Genomic DNA, 23,809 nt, shown 5'->3' with positions numbered 1-23,809 from the left:
TTGGCCGTGGTTCCTGGCCAACAGAAGACCTCTTGAAATGTAAAGAAAGGATTAAATGAAATGCAGCTAGATAAACACTATAAAATTGACAGCCTGCATCACCCATAGATCTCACAATGCATTATTTGGGAGGTAGCATTAGCTATTTACACAAGAGGATGCACTGGAATGTGGTTTATTCAACCAATGTCTCAGGCTTCTGGCATGTCACCCATTGGGAGCTGTGGGAGCGGTGCTCGGGGTGGGGGCAGCATGCGGAGCCCCCTGGCTGCCCCTACGTGTAGGAGCCAGAGGGAGGACATGCCCTGCTCCACATGGCTCCCGAAAGCAGCAGCAAGCCCCCAACCCCGCTCTCCGGCTGGAGCACCGGAGTGGGACAAGCCCCTTATCCTACTCCCTGGCGGGAGCTCAAGAGCCAAATTAAAACATCTGGAGTGCCAGATGCAGCCCCCGGGCCATAGTTTGCCCACCCCTGCCTTATGGACTAGAGCAGGGGTGGGGAGCAGGGTCTGGGGCTTGCCCCGCTTCAGCGCTCCAGCCGGGGGCACCAGGTCAGGTCCACGCAGCTTGGACCTGCTTCAGCCATGGGTGCTGTAGCTCGGCCCTGCTCCAGGGGACAGGCTCTGGGGCCGCACCATGCAGCTCCTGGAAGCAGCTGCATGGCCCCACTCCGGCACTTTAGCAGGGTCGGGGGCTCCTTCACACGTAGGAGCCGGAGAAGGGACATGCCACTGCTTCCAGGAGCTGCTTGAGGTAAGCATCACTCGGAGCCTGCGCTCCTGAGCTGCTCCCCATGCCCCAACCCTCTAGCCCAGGCCTGATCCTCCTCCTTCTCTCCAAATCCCTCGATTCCAGCACCTTCCTGCACCCCAAACTCCTCATCCCCAGCCCCACCCCAGAACCCACACCCCCAACCAGAGCCCCAACTCCAATTTTGTGAGCATTCATGGCCTGCCATACAATTTCTATTCCCCGATGTGGCCCTCAGGCCAAAAAGTTTGCCCACACTTGGACTAGAGTCAAATTGGTCCCTTGCAGCTGCTGAAAGGAGGGAGGTGCAGTCTCTCTCTTCTCTTGTTCTGGCATCAGCATGGGTGAATCTGGCTCATTGCTTTTACTCAAGAGAGGCAGCAAATGCTGTATTTATTTTTATTTATTTTTATTTTTTTATTTAAGTCTTTGTACTACAGGGGTGGTGCGATTGCACATCAACAACTGGCTTGAAGTGAGTTTCTGTCTGCCTCATAAAATCCATTATGTTGCAACAAGCTTTATACCTCCTGAAGCGATTGAAAGAAGCCTGAAAGCTATTAGGTAAATATCCTCCATTCTTCAGTGCCCGAATGTTCTTGTGCCTCTCTAACACTAACACTTAACTTATCTCCCTTTGTTCTGATTGACCCAAATGTTTTACAGCCTTACTGAGAAATGTTACAGAAAATAATAGTTTGACTTTTTTCGTTGTGCTCCTAGTTCCTGGAAATGGACTGTGTGTCTTTGTGATGTGAAAATTAGAGCCCATTTTGGTTCTCTAAATGGTGATAATGAATTGGAACCAAGCTCTGCGCCACAGCCTGTTCTCTTGTGCCTAGATTTTTTTCCCTCCAGGTATTTGTGGCACTGTTATTGACTGATCACACAGTGGCAATGCTGATTTTTTTTTTTTAAAGTAATGCAGCAGCCAGCATCTGTATTATTTACAATTGGAAGATCTTATCTTAGAGGTTATTGCAAGATATTCCCCATTCAAAGTGCCATCCTTAAAAGCAAACACTTCATTGAAACCATATTCGTGTTGAAGTGATCTCTTGTCCATATCACAGTTCCATGAAGTGTCTAAATTCGGAAAGATTGGTATTTCCTATAGGCCTTTTTTTGGGGGGGAGGGGCAGATGTCCCATTTTTGTTTCCCGCTGTTCTATGGAGGCTTAGCTGCAAAAGTCACCTGCTGTGTTACTTTCATTTAGTGCCCAGTTCTGATCAGCAGTTCACAGGGAGGTGTGTGCATTTCATCCCTGCTTCCTTGGGACCACAATCTGTCCACCTGTCTGGCTAGCTTTTAGGCTTTCCAAATGGTGATAGAGGTTTAATACTCCTTTTGGCAGAAGGCAGCTTGTCTTGATGTAAACAAGAATGAACTAACTGTGAACATAGTCCTTAGCTATAGCTATCATAGTATCAGATCTATTTTGCCAGTAGCTTGACCACATGCTCCAGCTCTGTGCCATAGTGAGGGGTAGCTCATCCTTCAAGAAGGAAGTAATTACAGATGACAATGTTATTTCTACAGGCCTTACCATGCCTTATTACTACTGAATGATGAGAAATCGTTGCTTAATGAGCTTCCATTGGACTGTTCCCCGGCCCTGGTGAGAGTGATTAAAACTACCTCTGCTGTGAAGAATCTGCAGCAGCTGGCTCAGGATGCTGACCTGGCATTACTACAGGTACAAGGAGCTGACAGTTTTAATTTAAGCTGTTACAATTTGCTAGGCATTTTCCTTCTTAGTATCTGTGGTGTTTCTATAGTATCCTTTATATGTGCATAAAATGCTCAAAGGGCTAATGTCTTAGTGCTAGGGAGGGTTGGAGAGAGGCTTCAACCCCTCCTGGTGGAAGGAGAAGTTGGTCAGCCCTTGTGCTGTAGCCGATTAAGAATAAACTTTAACTTGGTCTCTAGTAATTCAGTCCCCTACACTTTGTTACATTGCTCTTTACTTTGTAAGTATATATTTTAAATGTTGGTGCAACCTAACCTGCCCAGTCACAGAATATCTGTTACTGTTGCACCTGGGTCTGCTAATTCACAGTGCTGGATTTGGGTTTCCTCCTTCCTGAGAGAGCAGAAATGCATCTTGCTGCTTCAACATTCTGCAGCTATTCAACCATCTTAGCACATATACATGTTGAATAATAAGTCCCAAACACCACAATCGGATTGGGCTCCATTGTACAAGGTGCTATACAGGCACACAATAAATCAGTCCTTGCTCCCAAAGATCTGACTGTCTAAAAGTAAAATGGTAAGAGGGGACAAATAAGTGGGCTGAGGGTGAGGGGCAGGGAGCAGAGGAGACAGTAGAACGGAGTCAGTTCAGCAACAGTCAATTCAGTTTAGTGTCTGGACCATGGTTTGGTGGTGGCCTGGGTTTCCACTCTGTGGGAAATGTCCGCTTATTCTTAAGTTGTGCTACTGGGAGGAGAGAATGGCTTAGCCCCGAAACGGGTTGCAACAGTACAAAAATGACAGAGTTTATAAGATAGAAACTGAAAAATGTCTACCTGTCTGAGAGGCTGAATTTCTAATGTGTATCATGTTTTGCTGCTTATCCAACCTTCAGGGAATCTGGCTTCACAAGAATTGCCAGGCTCAATCAGACCTGTGGTGCATATAGTCCAGTATCCTGTCGCTGACAGCAGCCAGACCAGATAGAATCATAGAAATGTCCAACTGGAAGGGACCTCAAGTTCCACCCTCCTGCTGAGGCAGAATACGTAGACCATGCCTGTCTCATGCCTGTTCCTCTTATTGTGACAGGTTGGGTCACAGAAACCCCCTTGGGAGCTGCCAACTGATGTGCCAAGACTACTTCTGCCCCTGCTTTCCCTGCCAGATCAGGACCCCAGCACCCTGTCTTGCTGAGTCAGACACACCTGTCTTCTCCAACACAGACTCAGGGTCTGAACCACATGTCTCAAAGCTGCAGACTTAACTGAAAGCAACTTACAGAAGTGTTCTTGTCCTTAACACTCAGATGCCCAACTCCCAGCGGGGTCTAAACCCCAAATAAATCTGTTATACCCTGTATAAAGCTTCTACAGGGTAAACTCATAAATTGTTCGCCTTCTATAACGCTGATAGAGAGATGCACAGCTGTTTGCCCCTCCCCCCCAGGTATTAATACGTACTCTGGGTTAATTAATAAGTAAAGTGATTTTATTAAATACAGAAAGTGGGATTTAAGTGGTTCCAAGTAGTAGCAGACAGAACAAAGTGAATTACCAAGCAAAATAAAATAAAACACGCAAGTCTGAGTCTAGTGCAATAATAAAACTGAATACAGATTAAAATCTCACCCTCAGAGATGTTTAATAAGTTTCTTTCACAGACTGGACGTCTTCCTACTCTGGGCACAATCCTTTCCCCTGGTATGGCCCTTGTTCCAGCTCAGGTGGTAGCTAGGGGATTTCTTATGATGGCCCTCTCCTCTTTGTTCTGTTCCACCCACTTACTATATCTTTTGCATAAGGCAGGAATCCTTTGTCCCTCTCTGGGTTCCCACCCCCTCCTTCTCAATGGAAAAGCACAAGGTTAAAGATGGATTCCAGTTCAGATGACTTGATCACATGTCATTGTGGGTAATGAAGTCTTACTTACCAGCACACACCTATACAGGAAGACTTATAGGTAAAACAGAGCCATCTGCAGTCAATTATCCTGGTTGATGCGAGCCATCAAGATTCCAAACCACCATTAATGGCCCACACTTTGCATAATTACAATAGGCCCTCAGTTATATTTCATATTTCTAGTTTCAGATACAAGAGTGATACATTTATACAAATAGCATGATCACACTCAGTAGATTATAAGCTTTGTAATGGTACCTTACAAGAGATCTCTTGCATGAAGCATATTTCAGTTACATTGTATTCAAGCTCATTAGCATATTTTCATAAAATCTTATAGAGTGCAGCATCACACTTATACTACCCAAAGTCCATTTTCTAGACCTCAAGAGCCAGGAACCCCCGGTCCCCCTACTGAGCTCATTAGCTTGTTAACTTGATAGCTTTGTCTGCTGTACGTGTAAATGTATTTTCATTGTTCTTTGCCAGTTATCAGGCTAGTCAGGCAGGTAAATACACATTCCTTTGCCTTGGGCAGGCTTGCTTTATGCACTGCCTCCCAAGTACATTTTAAGAATACATTTCCAGCACACGCATACGACTCCTTGTACATAATCTGTATGTACATCACAAAGTGATTTTTGGGACCAGCATGTCACCAATTTACGTATGATACATGACACCTTTTAGATGCATATTATGACAAAAGTATGTTGAAGGGTAATGAGTTTGTCAGGTCTGATATGAGTTAAATATGGTGCTCTCTCTGCCAGTTAGCACTGAGAGGCTCCTAGGGTCACACCACCGCTCTTACAGTGCTGCAGGATGGTCAACCACAGGCTGAACTATAGGCCGGGGATCAGAATCCTCTTTCCTGGACAGACCATCTACCGCTATATTTTCTTTCCCTTTTAATATGCACAATTTCCATGTATTCTTGGAGCATCATACGCCGAAGCAGCAGTTTGGAATTGGTGCCCTTACTTTTATGTAACCAGACTGTTAGAGAGTGGTCAGTTAGAACCCTGAATTTTTTGTTAGAAAAAGGGCCTTAAGTGCAGGATAACCCATACAATGGTATACCACTCTTTTCTATGACAGAGTAATTCTGTTTGCTGGGTGCCAGTTTTTTAATTCAAGAAAGCAGTGAGCTAGTTTTTATACTTTCCCCTGACTGCATTAGGACTGAATCTAAACCAATGTCTGATGCATTCACGTGCATTTTGTCAAAATCTGGAATGGCCAGAACAGGTTTTTCTGACAAGATTTTCTTTATCAAAACTCTTTAAACAAGACTTTTGTCCACACCACTCTGTTTGGCTTTGTCTTCTTGCAGAAGTTTGTGATAGTGGACATAATGTCAACAAACTCCTGCATAAATCGGCAGTAATAGTTAATTATGCCTATGAAAGATAGGATCTGCTTTTTGGTCTGGGGCTAATAGCTTCTACTTTCAAGGGATCAGGAAAGATTTGGCCACCATCTTACACAGTGTCCCAAATAAGGAACATTTGCTGCTCCTATTTTACATTTTAAAAGCCTTCACAGTAAGACTTGCATCTCTGAGTTTTGAAAGTACAGCCCTCCAGTGTCTCTTGTAAAGTGACCAAGAGTAGCTAAACATTGCTATATTATCATGTGAAGTCTTGTAATCTGTTTAGCACTTGTTTGACAAGCCTCTGAAAAGTGGCTCCTGCATTAATTAATCCAAAAGATAACATTTTGAACTCGTGAAGTTCAAACCCTTAGCAGTAATAAAAGTAGATTTCTTCTATGTGTCCTTGTCCAAAGGAATCTGCCAATGCACTTTTACCAGATCAGTTGTGCTAAGAGATACTTTTGGCAAAGCAAAATATACCATTTTATCAATTCTGGGCATAGGATAGACATCCGAAACTGACCGTATGAAGTTTTCCATAATCAACACACAACTTTACAGTCTTATTTGTCTTGGGAACCAACACAGGAGATGCCCAGGAACTGTCAGACTCTTTAATTACTCCCATATCCTGAATACTCTGTTGCTTTATGGATTTGCTTGTCCACTTTCCCAGTGGTTCAGTGTGCCCTGCTAGGTGCAGGTTGGGGATCCACAAAGTCAATCTTGTGGACCATTTTATAAGTAGTCATTGATATGTTAGAAAATACCTGCTTGTATTTTTGCAACCAAGATTTCTACCCTCTCTGTCTGTTAGCTCTTTGCATATCTTAGTGCTTTCAAATGATGAGTCATTAGGACATTCAGCCACTAGATTAATGGAGGTGCTGACAAAGGAGGTGCTGTTGTCATCATGAATAGGTCGGAATAAGAACAAGAGGCTGCTAGGCAGCTCTCCAACATCACATTCTACAAGCCATTACCCTCTGATCCCACTGAGGGTTACCAAAAGAAACTACACTATCTACTCAAGAAACTGCCTGAAAGCACAAGAGCAAATCTGCACAGACACATCCCTAGAACCCTGAGCAGGGGTATTCTATCTTCAGCCCGAGATCCATGAACCTGGAAATCCTGGACACCCTATCATCTTAGGCATTGGCACCTTGACAGTGGGATTGTCTGGCTATGTAGACTCCCTCCTCAGGCCCTACGGTACCAGCACTCCCAGCTATCTTCAAGACACAACTGACTTCCTGAGGAAACTACAATCCATCGGTGATCTTCCAGAAAACACCATCCTGGCCACTATGGATGTAGAAGCCCTCAACACCAACATTCCACACAAAGATGGACTACAAGCCATCAGGAACCGTATCCCCGAGAATGTCACAGCAAACCTTGTGGTTGAACTTTGTCCTCACCCATAACTGTTTCACATTTGAGGACAACATACACCTTCAAATCAGCGGCACTGCTGTGGGTACCCACATGGCCCCATAGTATGCCAACATTTTTATGGCTGACTTAGAACACTTCCTCAGCTCTCATCCCCTTACAGCCTTGCTCTACTTGCGCTACATTGATGACGTCTTCATCATCTGCGCCCATGGAAAAGAAGCCCTTGAGGAATTCCACCATGATTTCAATAATTTCCACCCCACCATCAACCTCAGCCTGGACCAGTCCACATAAGAGATCCACTTCCTGGACACTACAGCGCTAATAAGTGATGGCCACATAAACACCACCCTATACCGGAGACCTACTGACCGCTATGCATACTTACATGCCTCTAGCTTTCATCCAGAGCACACCACTCGATCCATTGTCTATAGTGAAGCTCTACAATACAGTCACATTTGCTCCAAAACCTCAGACAGAGACACACACCTACAAGATCTCTGTCAAGCATTGTTACAACTACAATACCCACCTGCTGAAGTGAAGAAACAGATTGACAGAACCAGAAGAGTACCCAGAAGTCACCTACTTCAGGACAGACCCAACGCAGAAAATAACAGAACACCACTAGCCGTCCCCTTCAACCCTCAGCTAAAACCGCTCCAGCGCATCATCAAGGATCTATAACCTATCCTGAAGGACGATCCATCACTTTCACAGATCTTGGGAGACAGGCCAGTCCTTGCTTACAGACAACACCCAAACCTGAAGCAAATACTCATCAGCAACCGCATACCACACAACAAAAACACTAACCCAGGAACCTATCCTTGTAACAAAGCCCGTTGCCAACTCTGTCCACATATCTATTCAGGAGATACCATCATAGGACCTAATCACATCAGCCACACTGTCAGGGGCTCGTTCAACTGCACATCTACCAATGTGATATATGCCATCATGTGCCGGCAATGGCCCTCTGCCATGTACATTGGCCAAACTGGACAGTCTCTACATAAAAGAATAAATGGACAGAAATCACATGTCAAGAATTATAACATTCAAAAACCAGTTGGAGAACACTTCAATCTCTCTGGCTACTTGATTACAGACCTAAAAGTTGCAATATTACAACGAAAAAACTTCAAAAACAGACTTCAACAAGTCTTCAACAAGAGACTGCTGAATTGGAATTAATTTGCAAATTGGACACCATCAAACTAGGCTTGAATAAAGACTGGGAATGGGTGGGCCATTACACAAAGTAAAACTATTTCCCCATGTTTGTTCCCCCTCCCCCCAGTTCCTTACTTCTCCTTGTCAGTTGCTGGAAATGGGGTATTTTCATTACCACTACAAACCAGTTCTTTTTCTCTCCTGCTGCTAATAGCTCACCTTAACTGATCACTCTCCTTATAGTGTCTGTGGTAACACCCATTGTTTCATGGTGTGTGTGTGTGTGTGTGTGTGTGTGTGTGTGTGTGTGTGTGTGTGTCTTCCTTCTATATTTTCCACTACATGCATCTGATGAAGTGGGGCTTGTAGCCTATGAAAGGTTATGCTCAAATAAATTGGTTAGTCTCTAAGGTGCCACAAGTACTCCTGTTCTTTTTGTAGATCAATGAAATGTGTCTCAGACTCCCTTTCATCACAACAAAGCATATTCACAGTTGCTTCTGTATTGTAATAGATTTTAAGTCTATTCACATGCACTGTGGGCAGCCTTGCTGTGGTGTCTTTTACACTGTACATGACTTAATTTTCTCTCTTCACAACCCATAAGGGCCCTCCCCTGAGTTTTGCATTTTGCTCCCTTTTTACAGAGAACAATTTTAGTAGTATTACCAACCCCGCACCTCAAAACAGCACAACTTCAAGCATTCTTATCATACTATGCTATTTGTGTGGTCTGGCTATCCATGAGGTTAGTTTGAACCATGTCCAGCATGTCTTTAACTCCTTTCTGAACTTTTGTAGATATTCAATCCCTGGTTCTCCTGGGTCATTACCCTTCTCCCAGAAGGGCCTGATAAGATCTAGGTGTTCTGTCACTTTTCTCTTATACAGGAGATGAAATAGCGACACCCCTGCGGACTCTTGGGGCACCTCCTTAAAGACAAATAATGTGGTAATTTTTCAACCCGAGCCCCTTGCCCTTTTTGTCTGCATACATTCCCAGTATAGATTTCAGTGTTTCTATGAACCTTTCAACCAAACTGTTTTGTCTCTGGGTGTTATGGGGCAGCCTTCAGCTGTTTTAAATCAAACATCCTCCACAATGCACTGAATAGTTGGGATGTGAGATTTTACCCACAATCTGACAAAATCTCTTTAGGAAAACCTACTTGGCTGAAAATAGCGAAATGGGCTTTTGCCACTATATCAGCCTCTAAGTTAAAGCAACTGCTTCTGGCTACCTAGTGGCGTAATCCATTTTCAGCAAAATGTTTTCCCCTTTGGGTTGGCTGGGGCAAAGGGTTCATGATATTTGTTAGCACCTAAAGAAATGTCTCCTTGATTACAAGTGAAGGTTGCAGGGGAGCTTTGTAAAACCATACTGGCCTCTTCTGAGCTTGGCATGTCACAAAACCTGCAATAGTCTCTCACCTCATTCTGAATATCTGGTCAATAAAAATTCCTTCTTATCTTTTCATAAGTCCTTTAAGTCCCCAAGTGACCAGCAAAAGGACAATTGTAGGCTAACATAATTAGTTCCCCATTATGTTTAACAGGCACAAGTTGCTTGTAAGGCTTCTCGGAGCCAGTACAGGCACTTCCCTGTACAATCTTCCCTTCCCCATTTCCCCTAGCTGGACTCCCCCTAGAGATTATTCTGCTTGTGCTTTCTAAGGCTGGGTCTGCTCTCTGCTCTGCTGCAAATGCATAGCTTTGGGAGTGGCTCTTCCTTCCTTGTCCCTGGAGACACACTGTCAAGGTTCCTTCCCCACTCTGATCTTTAGGGTACAAATGTGGGGACCTGCATAGACACTTCTAAGCTTAATTAGTAGCTTAGATCTGGTAACTCTGCCACCATCCAGAAGTCCAGTGCCTGGAGCACTTCCTGTCCTCCCAAAACTCTCCCCTTCCTGGGTGGCCTTGAGGGACTTCACCAATTCCCTGGTGGGTCCAGATCCAAACCCCTTGGATCTTAAAACAAGGAAAAATCAATCAGATTCTTAAAAAGAAAGGTAAAAATCATCTCTGTGAAATCAGGATGAAAATACTTTACAGGGTAATCTAATTCGTATAGCCCAGAGGAACCCCTTCTAGCCTTAGGTTCAAAGTTACAGCAAACAGAGGTAAAATTCTCTCAGCAAAAAAAAGGACATTTACACGTTGAGAAAACAAAAATAAAACTAATCCACCTTGCCTGTCTTTTACTTACAATTTTGAAACATGAGAGACTGGCTGAGAAAGATTTGGAGAGCCTGGATTGATGTCTGGTCCCTCTTAGTCCTAAGAGCGAATAACACCCAAAACAAAGAGCACAAATGAAGACTTCCCTCCACCAAGATTTGAAAGTATCTTGTCCCCTTATTGGTCCTCTGGTCAGGTGTCAGCCAGGTTTACTGAGCGTCTTAACCCTTTACAGGTAAAAGAGGCATTAACCCTTAACTATCTGTTTATGACACACACTGCTTCCCTCTTTAAGCTGGGGTTAGGGTAACCAATGTCCCAATTTTTATAGGGACAATCCTCATTTTTGGTGCTTTTTCTTATATAGACCCCTGTTGCCCTCTACCTCCTGTCCTGATTTTTCACACTTGCTATCTAGTCATGCTAGCTAGGGTGGGATGTTCCCTCATCCTTTAGCTGTTTCTGTCTTCACCGTTCCCTCCTGGGATCACAGAGCAATGTTTCTGTCTAGGATGGGTACCATATCTAACAACCTTGGACATAGTAATACAGCATTACCTGCATGAGCTCTTGCTGGAATGCAGTCCTGCATACTAACTTTTAAAATGCCTACTATATCTTCACATTCCAAGTACACTTCCCCTAAAGGCACAGTGGTTTTAAATTTTCCAAAGGCCAAGAGTTCTATGCTTTCCCCATGCAGCATGCCAGTCTCCCTGACCTGAGTGATCTGGGAACCCAGGCTCACTCCATTATAGGCATTCTTTGCCACTCACTTTGGCAACCTTAATAAAGTCAGTAGCAACCGCCCATAGGTCAGAATATAGAAAAGTCATTGGGAACTCCTCCGGTACCTCCGTGGGTCTTGTGTTTACAATAGTATTCTAAGGAGTGGGTGTGAGCCTTTTGTTTAGGGCATTTGTCCCTCAGGTGTTCAGTGGAGTTACATATGGAACATCATCTTGGATTGTCTTCCTGTGAAAGGGGTCTGTGAATGCAATTACCAGGAAGGGGTTGATTCGGGAGAGATGAGAGCCTGGGCTCCCAACCACCCTCCCTTTTCCCAGGGATAAACCTGGGAATGCTTCCATCCTTACACTAGGCTTCTGCCTCTTTCTGTGCCTTTTGCTCACTAGATACTCTGGCTTGTACATAGAAATCAGACAGATTGGCCACTTTCTAGGCAGACCCTAAAGTTTTATCCCAAATGGCTTCTTTGGTCTCCTCAGAGCATATGCTCAGGAAATCTTCTGTGCAAAGAGGTGAAATAACTGGTCATAATCTTCAACCCCTTTGCCCATTTTTCTCATGAAATCTCACATCTTCTGTGACTATTTTTATCACCTTTTTTGAGGTTTTGAAACCTTACCCTATATGCATGAGGAGTAATTTGAAACTTGCAAAACATAGAGCCTTTTAAAATTCACCATATATCAAAGCTTGTTCAATTTCCATTTCATTAAATACATGAATGCTTTACCCAAGAGCTTTGTAGTTGCAATGGGGACTTGTCTTCTGGCATTTTGTGCAACTGAGTCTCTTTCAGTAGTATACAATCTTTTGTATGCAGGATACAATTTGTCCCAGCTGGGTATTCCTTGGAGAGAGGGAATGCCTGGAACCAGGGGGGTCTGTCCAGGTAATCCTACCAGCTCAGATTATGCAGCCTTTCCTTCTTGTTTGTTGCTTCCTTCTCTTTCAGTTCCTTGGTTCATTGGTGTGCTTCCTCATGCTGTTGCTTTTCTGCCTTCCTCTCCTTAACTGTCAGGTCAGTTTCCCACCTCCAGTTCTCTTGTTCCTTCTCTATTTTAGCTATCTCCAACTTTTTGGTTCACTCTGCTGACTCCAAATTCAGTAACTCTCTATCTCAGCCAGTTTGAATTGTGTGGCTTCCTCACTAAGGTCTGTTCTTGACCTTGTCTATACTACGAGTTACTTTAGTGTAATTTATGTCACTCCGGAATGTGAATAATCCTCACCCGTGAGCGACGTAAATTATACCGACCTAAGTGCTGGTGTACATTGTGCTGTGTCAGCAGGAGAGCTTGTCAAACCGCTCCCCGGAGGAGTGGTCACCATTCATTATATGTATAGCCCCAACAGTGTACTATAACTTGCACCCTGGAGGGAGGCAAGGGAAATCTTTCGGCTGGCGTCTTGGAACCACGCAGCTCTTCTCTGATATGTTTGGTACACAGGGTCTGATGAATACAAGCTGTCTAGAGGAGAGCTTCTGCTCAGCAGAGAGTGTACCATTGGCATCACAAATGGTTTTTCTGGCTGTGCATGCAGGCCACTAAACAGCCAAGGTAGACCAATGTCAGTTCTGATAATTGGGCTTTTGGACCTTCTGATTGTTAGACCTGATGGCCAGTTTGGGTAGCTGTTAGAGGCAGATAATTCTATGACTCTAGGTAGTTGTTTAGCTCAGACCAAGGAATATATTCAAATGTTCCCTGCATCTCACAGTGAAGTGCATCTGCTGCTTCAAAAAACAAAATACAATTAAAATAAAAAAAATCCTGACCAGACTTCTCAGCCAACCCTTATTCAAAGGAAAGTGCCTTCTGTTAGAATTCCAGTGTTGTTACTGTACATGGTTAACATCAGAAATATTGAAAGTATGGATTGTTGAAATATCTCTGACCTGCTGAAAATCCTCTTCTGTCTTTGTTGTTCTCACTGTCTTCATTGCAGAAAGGTGAAGAGTATGTATTAAGACAAGCGGGCTCTTATTTATTTTAGGTGATTGTTTCACAGCCACTAGAGAGCAGTCACTGACTTTTCATGTGCCTGGAATACTTTCTGCAGCTCATCAGTGAAGTAATGCACTGATTTAGCAAAGGCAATATTGACCTTTTCTAGTATGTTTATTAGCAGAGGCTGAAGAAGTGACATGAATTCTTATCCTGGTTAAGGAAGTGACCAAAACAGTCACTCAGAAATAGTGTACCTATGAATTCATCTCTGAGCTATTCAGGCTGTTCCCACCATGAATAAATGATTTAGTGGAAATATTTAACGTTTTAGCTGCTCTTTACAAGAACTTCTTAATCTTCCAGCTATTTAGAAATAAGATTGAGTTGTAAATTCCTACTGTAATGGTCTCTCATATCTGTAGAATGAGGGGACTACATAGATGCCACCTGTGGAAATCAGAGGCATGATTAATAGAAGACCAAAGAGAGCGTTTCCAATGAGCCAGTACCATTCTAGAAAGAATAACCAACATTCCTCAGATTCTATAGTAGTAGTGGGGCTCCACACTGGCCAGCCCATGAAACAGCACTCTGACTGTCAGTGGAGGTACTGGGATGCCCATAGATTATATTAGTCCATAATGGAAGCAGATTGAAGATTTTTTTTCTGCCAGAAACTGTCCATAAAGAAGGACTTTGAAGTCACTTGTGGGTTTCCAGTTAAGTTTTTGTTTTTAAATCTTGTTTTGTCAGATCGTGGCTTGAGAGCAGAGTGGGTGACCAGAAAACTGAAGGTAATGGGAAAGATGAGGTTTATGGATCTATCTGAAGATCTTTCTGGGTAGATTGGGGTCTGTGTTTCACTGGGTTTCCTCTGCCATACAGTTGTGGACTTTGAGGTGACGATGTATAAGGGAATTTGATATAAGGTCCACTGATTTAGGTGACTTTGAATGAAAAGGGCTCATCTGGAGTCGGATAAGGATGGAAAACAGGTATCCAGGAAGTTCTTTTATTCATTATGGGGTGAGAGTCTTTGCTGCACCTCTGAGAGAAGCAGCACAGAAGTGGCAAGCCAGGGGAGGTTGGCCCTATGGGCTCTAAACCTCCTTTGTACCCTCCCAATTCTGGGCTTCTTCAGGAACCTGGGTAATTTAGGCAGCCTTGGGAAGATTTCTAAGTTACAGTCTGGCAGGCTATGCTAGCACTCTCTACAGTGCTACATGCTGTGGCTCTTCCCCCCATATGTCAGAGCTTGTGAGGCAGCCTTTGGAAAGCAGCCTATGACTGTCTTCCTCAGTTCCTGCACTGGGTGAACGCTGCCCCCCACCTCCTGCCTGGTCTGAGGTTTTCATCCCCCTTTATGCCACTCCAGTCCTTTTACCCAGTGTAGAGGAGTGAGATAAGGATGTTCTGCAGAAAGAGAAGTTATTGATTGAGATATATTTTAGATTTATTTTGGGGAAATTAGGTGCAATGATCGTGGCTATGCTAGTTGTCTTACTGATGAGCTCATCAAAGGTTGGGCACTCCCCTCCTGTCAGTGATACAGGCCTAGTTCGGTCCCTAAGCTGCAAGCTAGCTGAAGACCCATCATAATGGATCTATGGACTTTATTACTTGAGGAAAGGACACTTGCGGGTAAGCATGGATATATGTTACTGTTCTGGCAAGCTGTGCTATCCTGATGAGCCTAACTCACCTTGCCCTGGGTTGATGCAGAGTTACCCTACCCCTGTGTATCTTCCAATCTCTGCAGGAGATAAGATGCCCTCCAAGATATTAGGACTCATGCTTTAGGGCAACTCCCATCCTGCAGATCTCAGAAAAACAAGTCAGAAAATGGGAAATGCCCCCACCCAACAAACCACCTTTGTTTGCTTGTCCATGGGACTATTTAAGAAACCTAAGGAAAATCTCAAACATGTACTACTTTGTGGTGAAGCTGTAGTTTCAGGTTACCTTCTCTGTGAGCTTCTAGATTTACAGGGAACGAAAACTTTTTTGACAATTGAATTTTCTGGGTATCCAGCACTTCATCTCTAGCATTCTTAATGGTAATCCACAATCAGAGCACTGCTGTAAGACATGTTTGTGTCCCCTCCACCTTCTAGCTGTTTGGTTAGTGCTACCTTAACTTCCCCTTAAAGTTTTTAATGTGGAAATTAATATATTTTTGATGATTGGTCAGTTGCCTTGCAGTTTCTTGTCATCAAGTTCATATGGAGCTTGTTTTGAAAAACTTCCATTAAAAAGCCATTTTTTGTTGTGGGAATTTGATATGGCCCTTGTTTAGCTGATAATAGCTCCTTTGTTGAGCTGCTGGATACATATGAGCTCAGCTTTCTTATATAGGCCGCTTTCCTGATTGTAGTAGCTGCAGCTTAGAACATACAAGCGTCAGGCTCCAGTGATTGATACTTTACTCCAAATTCATCAGATAAGGAGGTGCTACAAGTGTGAACTCCTTCTGAAGTTGCCAAATTTCCACTTTACTAATCCTGGTAACACTTTCCTCATGCCAGTATTCCCATGACAGTGATGCCCTTCTCCACAGTTTTATCTGGAGCAGACAATAGCCGATAAAAAGGCTACCTGGGCCTTTTCTTTTTATTTCATTCAACACTAATAGAGTTCTACTTATCGTAGGACTTGGTTGTGTTGCATAATGTATTGTTGGAACATCTCTCACATTAGATTGGAATAACACAACTCCATGAGTCCCATTAGGACTTTATGCTCTTCTTCCTTCTCTCGTTATGATTCTGTTGTCTTGAATACAACTGTATTTATATGGCTGTGTGACTGCATCTCTCACAGGCTCATTCTGTACTCTTTGTTATGGCAGCAAACTTCTGATCTCTTTCCACTCTGGAGATATGCAGAGTAGCCACACAAAGTTCTATGCTCAGCCTCACCAATCTTTAAATTATGATCTGTGGACAGGCGTTAACAGCCAGGACTGACATCTGGGGCTCAGGCATTCCTTTGTTTTTCAAATTTATATAAAAATTTCAATGATCCCAGAACAAATGATAACTTAAAATAGAAGACGTGACTGGAAACTGTAAAACTGATGAGAGAATCTTGTTTCTGTCTCAGTGGTGAGTAATAAGCATTAATGACAATACTGCTTCAGTAAACTATAGAATTATAATGAAGGAAATCAATGCTAAGTACTCTTCGGCAAATGCAGGGGAAATGGCCTATGGAGTTTGACAGGACTGTCAGGGAAGAAGAGAGAGAAATTATTTTCTGACTGTTTTCTCAAAAGCGCTCAACACCTCGCGGCTGTCACTGGAAATAGTGGGAGCTCCTGGGTTCTGAGTTCCTATGAACCTGGCCCTAACTCCTGCAGTTTTTTCTCAATGCTTGCACTCTTTCAACCATGCGGTTTATTGGATGTATATTAATATACTGAAGGCCAAAATTCAGAAATCTAATGTATGTTGCTTTCCTAAGTTTGGTCCTGGTTCAGTGATTGATCTGGTATTTTGTCCTTGCAAGAACGAGCGAAGAATGAAAAGTGTATATATGCTGTCTGAAGCTTTAGGATCGTCCTTATTCTTCAGGTCATTGCATTAGGCCAGGAGTTCTCAAACTTAATTGCACTGTGATTCCCTTCTGATGACAAAGGGACTGAAGCATGAGCCCACCCTAGCTCTGCTGCTCCGGGAGTGGGGGTCCCAAGCCCCAGTGACCTGGGCAGAGGGGCCAAATCCGAAGCCCAAGGACTTCAGCTCCAGGCAGGGGGCTTGTCACTTAAGCCCCACTACCCAGGGCGGAAGCCCTCGGGCTTTGGCTTTGGCCCTGGGCCTCAGCAAGTCTAAGCCAGTGCTCGCAACCCCATTAAAATGAAAATCTTTGAAATCTTGTTTGCTGTTGCTGTAAAGCCCCTCCTTAATGCTTAGAAAGATTTTTCTGTGGTATCTTATGGTGAATGGGGACACAGGGATATATGGTTTAAACAAAGAATGAATTACTGATGGACACTTTCATAACAACTGCAAAGTTTCTGAGCTGACCAGTATTTCTGTGCCACTTTGAGTGCTTTTGAATTAATGCATTGATATGATGTGAGCCCATTATTCAGTAATATTTCATTCATATACATTCAAAATAAAATATAAATCTAAGAAGTCACGCATTAAATGTATTTTGAGGATTGTGTGTGTGTGGAATGCATGCGTAAACCATTAATGGGTGAAGCATAAAGGAAACTACTCGGTTGTAAAACCCTTTACTGGCACAGTCTAAGAAATTCCTTTGAAGCAGGAAATATAAAATTTGCTTAGATATGTGAAGCCAAGCCCTGGAAATGCATCACTTCTGTTAAAGCTTTGTCAGACTCTTTTTGATGTGCCACATGTTGCATCATTTTCTTCTAGGAGAAGAGGACCAACTATTGCCATTGAAGTGATGTGATGGCACAATGCTAGCTTTCTTCAAATCAAACAGGGCTTTCCTCTCAGCATAAAGGATTCTTTGCTGGGAGTTTGAATGTTGCTGTTTTGCTTTTCTAATTATGATCTTTGGTCTTGTGTCTTTCTCCTTTTTTTAAATGCAGGTTTTCCAGCTTGCTGCACATCTGGTTTACTGGGGAAAAGCAATTATTGTCTATCCACTGTGTGAAAACAACGTCTATATGCTGTCCCCCAATGCCAGTGTTTGTCTGTAAGTAGACAGACCATGAGTGCCTGTAGTGGGACTGCAGAGCGATGATATTTTCTGGGATATTGAAGTTGTTGAGATGTACAAATAGTATAATTTGCTTGAATTTCATGAGCCCTTAAGGGCTGTTCAGTGCAGGGATGAACAAAGGAATTGGGCAGCTCTTCTTTTGCAGTGACAGGTGTGCTTGTCTTCACTTGCACACTTATAGAGTGGGTAGCAAATTTCAGGAGCTCAGTACAGTGTTGTCATCATGAAATTGCTCTATGAACATAGACCCTTTTTAAACCTTTCAGTACTCTTGGCTGCTGAGTATGTCCAAGAAGGACTCTTGCATGGAGCCTAGGGGAGTATCTGTCTTAATCAATTCCCAGGAGCTTCAGGCATAAGTGTATCTTGTGTGACAGGTTCGGTCACAGAGACCCCCTTGAGGCTATCACGTGGTATGCTGGAATTACCTCTGAGCCCGTTTTCCGTGCCAGCTTGGGACTCCAGAACCCTGCCTTGTTGAGCCAGACATGCTAGTCTGCTGCAGCGCAGACCCAGGTCTGGTCCAGGCCCTCAGAGCTTCAGATTTTAACCAAAAACTGCTCAGCAAGTCACGCATCTCCAGCACCCGGATACCCAGTTCCCAATGGGATCCAAACCCCAAATAAATCCATTTTACTCTGTATAAAGCTTATACAGGGTAAACTCATAAATTGTCCATCTCTATAACACTGATATAGGGATGTGCACAGCTGTTTGCTCCCGCAGGTATTAATCACTTACTGAGTTTATTAATAAACAAAAGTGATTTTTATTAAGTGTAAAAAGAAGACTTTAAGTGGTTTCGAGTAATAACAGACAGAACAAAGTAAGTTACCAAGCAAAATAAAACAAATGGATGAAATTTAATAGTGAAAAGTGCAAGGTCATGCATTTAGGGATTAATAACAAGAATTTTAGTTATAAATTGGGGACACATCAGTTGGAAGTAACAGAGGAGGAGAAGGACCTCGGAGTACTGGTTGATCACAGGATGACTATGAGCCGCCAATGTGATATGGCCGTTAAAAAAGCTAATGTGGTTTTGAGATGCATCAGGCGAGGTATTTCCAGCAAAGATAAGGAGGTGTTAATACCGTTATACAAGGCACTGGTGAGACCTCATCTGGAATACTGTGTGCAGTCTGGTCTCCCATGTTTAAGAAGGATGAATTCAAACTGGAACAGGTTCAGAGACAGGCTACTAGGATGATCCGAAGAATGGAAAACCTATCTTATGAAAGAAGAGTCAAAGAGCTTGGCTTCTTTAGCCTAACCAAAAGAAGGTTGAGGGGGGATATGATTTCTCTTTATAAATATACCAGAGGGATAAATATTAGGGAAGGAGAGGAATTATTTAAGCTTAATACCAATGTGGATACAAGATCAAATGACTATAAACTGGACACTAGGAAGTTTAGACTTGAAATTAGACGAAGGTTTCTAACCATTAGAGGAGTGAAGTTCTGGAACAGACTTCCAAGGGGAGTAGTGGGGCAAAAGACATATCTAGCTTTAAGACTAAGCTTGAAAAGTTTTTATGGAGGGGATGGTATGATGGGATAGCCTAATTTTGGCAATTGATCTTTGATTATCAGCCGGTAAATATGCCCGGTGGTCTGTGATGGGATGGGATCTGAGTTACTACAGAGAATTCTTTCCTGGGTGCTGGCTGGTGAGTCTTGCCCACATGCTCAGGGTTTAACTCATCGCCATATTTGGGATTGGGAAGGAATTTTCTTCCAGGGCAGATTAGCAGAGGCCCTGGAGGTTTTTCGCCTTTCTCTGCAGCATGGGGCACGGGTCACTTGCTGAAAAATTCTCTGCAGCTTGGGGTCTTCAAACCATAATTTGAGTACTTCAGTAACTCAGACATAGGTTAGGGGTTTGTTATAGTAGTGGATGGGTGAGATTCTGTGGCCTGCATTGTGCAGGAGGTCAGACTAGACGATCATAATGGTCCCTTCTGACCTTAAAGTCTATGAGTCTATAAAACACGCAGGTCTAAGCCTAATACATTAAGAAACTGATACAGGAAATATCTCACCCCCAATAAGCTGCTTTCACAGACTAGACTCCTCCTTAGATTGGGCCCAATCCTTTCCCCTGGTACAGTTCTTGTTAGTTCCTGCTCAGGTGTAACTCGGATTTCTCATGTCTGGCAGCCCTCTTTGTTCTGTTCCACACCCTTTTATGGCTTTGGCAGAAGATGGGAATCTTTTGTCTCTCTGGGTCCTCACCCCTCCTTCTGAATGGAAAAGCATCAGGTTTAAGATGGATTCCAGTATCCTATGACATGGTCACATGTCCTGTGAGACCTCATTCTTCATTACCCACTGTGACAGGGTCAGGCCAGATGGATACAGGAGAGTGTTAGAAGGCAAATAAATTAGTCCCAGATTAAATAGATCCCTTTTCCCTGGGTAAGGTAACAGGGGCAGTTCCAGAGCAAGCAGGAACTTGCTGGAATCAATTAGGACAGGCTGGCTAATCAGGGCACCTGAGTTTAAAAAGGACCTCAATTCAGTTTGTAGTGTGCATGCGAGGAGCTGTGAGCAAGAGGCACTAGGAGCTGAGAGTGGGAACGCGTATTGCTGGAGGATTGAAGAGTACAAGCATTATCTGACACCAGGAGAAAAAGTCCTGTGGTGAAGATAAAGAAGGTATTGAGAGGAGGCCATGGGGAAGTAGCCCAGGGAGTTGTAGCTGTAGCACAACTGTTCCAGGAGACACTCTCTAGACAGCTGCAGTCCACTGGGCCCTGGGCTGGAACCCAGAGTAGACACAGGAGAAATTGACCTGGACTGTGGGTTCTACCAGAAGGGAAGGTCTCTGGGCTGTTCCCTGACCCACATGGTGAATGTCTGAGGTGAACAAATAATCCACCAATAAGCGCAGGACCCACCGAGATAGAAGAGAAACTTTATCACACCACATCAGGTACACAGGAAGACTTGCAGGTAAACAGAGCCGTTCACAACCAGTTGTCCTAGTTAATGGGAGCTATCAAGATTCCAAGCCACCACTAAGTGCCCACACATTGCATAGTTACATCAAGACTTCAGAATAATACTTCATATTTCTAGCTTCAGATACAAGAATGATTCATTCATACAAATAGGATGAACACACTCAGTAGATTATAAGCTTTGTAATGATACCTTACTAATAACCTTTTACATAAAGCATATTCCACTTACATTATATTTACACTCATAAGCATAGTTCCATAAACATATGAAGTGCAATGTCATACCTTGGTCTTTCATATTTTTTGCATGTGGCACATAATTGTTTAGTCTCCTCTGGGCTATAATACTTTGGTCTAATTTCACTTGATGTGTTTAACGTGCGCCGTGCAGGTGCTGGGTGGTGTTGATGGCCTGTGATATAGAGGAAGTCAGACTAGATCAAGGGTGGGCAAACTTTTTGGCCCGAGGGCCATATCGGGTAATAGAAATTGTATGGGCAGGCCATCAATGCTCACAAAATTGAGGTTGGGGTGCAGGAGTTGGGTGCAGGCTCGGGTTGGGCTGGGGATGAGGAGTTTGGGGCGTAAGAGGGGCTTTGGGCTGGGACTGAGGGGTTTGGAGGGCAGTAGGGGGATCAGGGCAGGGACGTGGGAAGGGGTGCAGGCTCTGGCTAGGGGTGCGGGCTCTTGGATGGGGCTAGGTATGAGAGATTGGGGTGCAGGAGGGGGCTAGGACTGAGGGGTTTGAAGAGTGGGAGGGGGATCAGAGCTGGGGCAAGGGGTTAGGGTGTGGGGAGAGACTCTAAGTGACGCTTACCTCAAGCGGCTCCTGGAAGCAGTGGCATGTTCCTTCTCCAGCTCCTACATGGAGGCACAGACAGGCAGCTATACACACCGCCCCTGCAGCTCCTGTTGGAGCGTGTAGGAGCCGGAGTGGGGCCATGCTGCATCTTCCAGGAGCTCCGTGGTGCAGCCCCCAAGCCAGCGCCCTGGCTGGAGTGGGACTGAGCCACGTGGTGCAGCTCGTGGGCCTGCTTAAAACTGCTTGCGGGCTGAATCCGGTGCGCAGGCCGTAGTTTGCCCACTCCTGGGCTAGATGATCTAGTGGTCCCTTCTGACCTTAAACTATGATTCTAAGCAATATGGAAATACTCAAAACACGACAAACATCTCAGTAAGTTCTGTGTGGTTAAATCAGTGGGTAGCTGCTTTTGATAGGCAGCATGTCTGCATGCCTGGTATGTGATATTTCAGTAGCAGGTAACTCAAAAGCATAAACAGCAGCAACATTGTGGGGTCCATTACAGTCACTGTTTTCATTGTAATTTAATCCTAGTGGTAGTCATGACTTCTCATCAAGGCTGTTGCTTGGATAAAGATGAGCTGCATATAAAGCTCAGCCTGTGCCAGATAGAGATGGTAATGGAGTGGGAGAAGGATGTTGAGGTATGTTGGGTAACTCCTGCTCCACTGTTAAAAAGTTGTCCACCTTTTCCCCACTGAACTTGCAGTTGAGGTGTTTTCAAATTCCAGATTATTTCTGGAACCTCGGGTGTTATTGAGCCCATGAGCACCTTTATGCACTGGTGGCTGTCACATCTGCTTTGGATTACTGCAGTGTGTAATGTACATGTATAATGTGTAATCTACACACAAACTACTTTGAAGTGACAGCTACCATTGGTATTGGCTTTTGCACTGGCAAGTTTAGTCCATGGAAACCTATTATACCTGTTCTTCAATAGTTGTGCTGGTTTCCTATTTTTTTTCTGAGTACGGTTCCAGGTTCTGACATTGATTCATAAACCACAACCTGGCCTAGTTGCTGGCTTTCTGAAAGACTCTCCTCTCCTTGGGATCTGCCACAGCAATTGAGTGCGATGGTGTTGTAGCTGTGTTGGTCCCAGGATATTAGAAAGACAAGGTGGGTGATGTAATATCCTTTATTGGACCAACTTCTGTTGGCAAGAGAGACAATATTTTGAGCTAAGAGCTCTTCCTCAGGTCTGGAAAAGGTACTCAGTGTCATAGCTAAATACAAGGTCAAACACATAATTTTAGCATATATTCTAAGGTGAAGTTGCCTGTTAACACCCCTATAGTCATAGGATAAAAAGTGGGGTTAGTGGGTTACACGTTTTGTGATAATCCTTAAGTCCAGTGTCTTTATTAAGACCATGATTTTTAGTGTATAGCGAGGTTGTGATTTTAAGCTCCCAGGCTCAGCTTTTGAAAATGTTGAGCAGGTTTTCTTTGAGGATGAGGACTGATAGCTCAGACATAGAGTGATCACTTTGTGAAAATTGTTCACCATAGGCGATGTGTTTTTCTCTTTTGCCATTTTCCTGTGTTAGCTCATTCAAGAGCATAATGATTGTCTAGTTTCACCCACATAGTTGTTTTTGGGGTATTTAGTGCCCTGGATGAGGTATATCACATGTTGTGATAGGCATGTCTAGCACCCATGGATCTTGAAAGGTGTAGTGTGTGCGTGTGCGTGGTGAGAGGGGGGTGGGAAGCGGGATATATTGTTTATCGTAGCAGAGGAGATAGGTCTGCAGATTTTGCATCTGTTGTTCTGATAGGGTCTGGTGCTACTTAGAGATAGTGTGTCTTGGTCTGTGGGGAGCTTGCTTCTGATGGTGATCTTGAAGAGTTTGGGGGGTTGTTTGAAGTCAGAAGAAGGGATTAAGGAAAGATTTCTTCAGGATAGGATCCCCATCAAGTATGTGTTTTACTTGTTTGATGATATCTCATATGGATTCCAGTGTGGGATGGTAGGTGACAACTAGAGGTGTAAGATCAGAGAGACTTTTATTTCTGTGTTGAAGCTGGTTCTCTCTGGGTATTTGGGCGGCCTGTTCCATGATTACATTTACTTCTCTGGTGAAGTGTCCTTGTTTGGTGAAAGCAGCTTTGCATGTTTTAAGATGTATATCCTGGATTTTCTCT

At 43.8% G+C, this 23,809-nt stretch overlaps 1 protein-coding gene across 13 annotated transcripts in view; it reads left to right on the top strand.

Annotated features, from left to right (window-relative positions):
* NPRL3 (NPR3 like, GATOR1 complex subunit) overlaps positions 1-23,809 on the top strand; it is a 108,239-nt gene that overhangs the window by 36,224 nt on the left and 48,206 nt on the right. For 12 of the 13 annotated variants that reach the window (XM_050968249.1, XM_050968239.1, XM_050968238.1 and 9 more), the window contains 3 exons: positions 1,177-1,314; positions 2,291-2,447; positions 17,756-17,862. The exons of the other annotated variant lie outside the window; for it this stretch is intronic. In XM_050968249.1, coding sequence (XP_050824206.1) covers positions 1,177-1,314; positions 2,291-2,447; positions 17,756-17,862 — 402 coding nt within the window. The remainder of the gene's footprint in view (positions 1-1,176; positions 1,315-2,290; positions 2,448-17,755; positions 17,863-23,809) is intronic. 13 annotated transcript variants of the gene reach the window in all.

This window comes from Gopherus flavomarginatus, chromosome 9 (genome assembly GCF_025201925.1).
Source record: "Gopherus flavomarginatus isolate rGopFla2 chromosome 9, rGopFla2.mat.asm, whole genome shotgun sequence".
NCBI classification, from domain to species: Eukaryota; Metazoa; Chordata; order Testudines; family Testudinidae; genus Gopherus; species Gopherus flavomarginatus.
The sequence above is the reverse complement of the archived record's forward strand: the minus strand, read 5'-3'. Positions and strand labels throughout refer to the sequence as shown.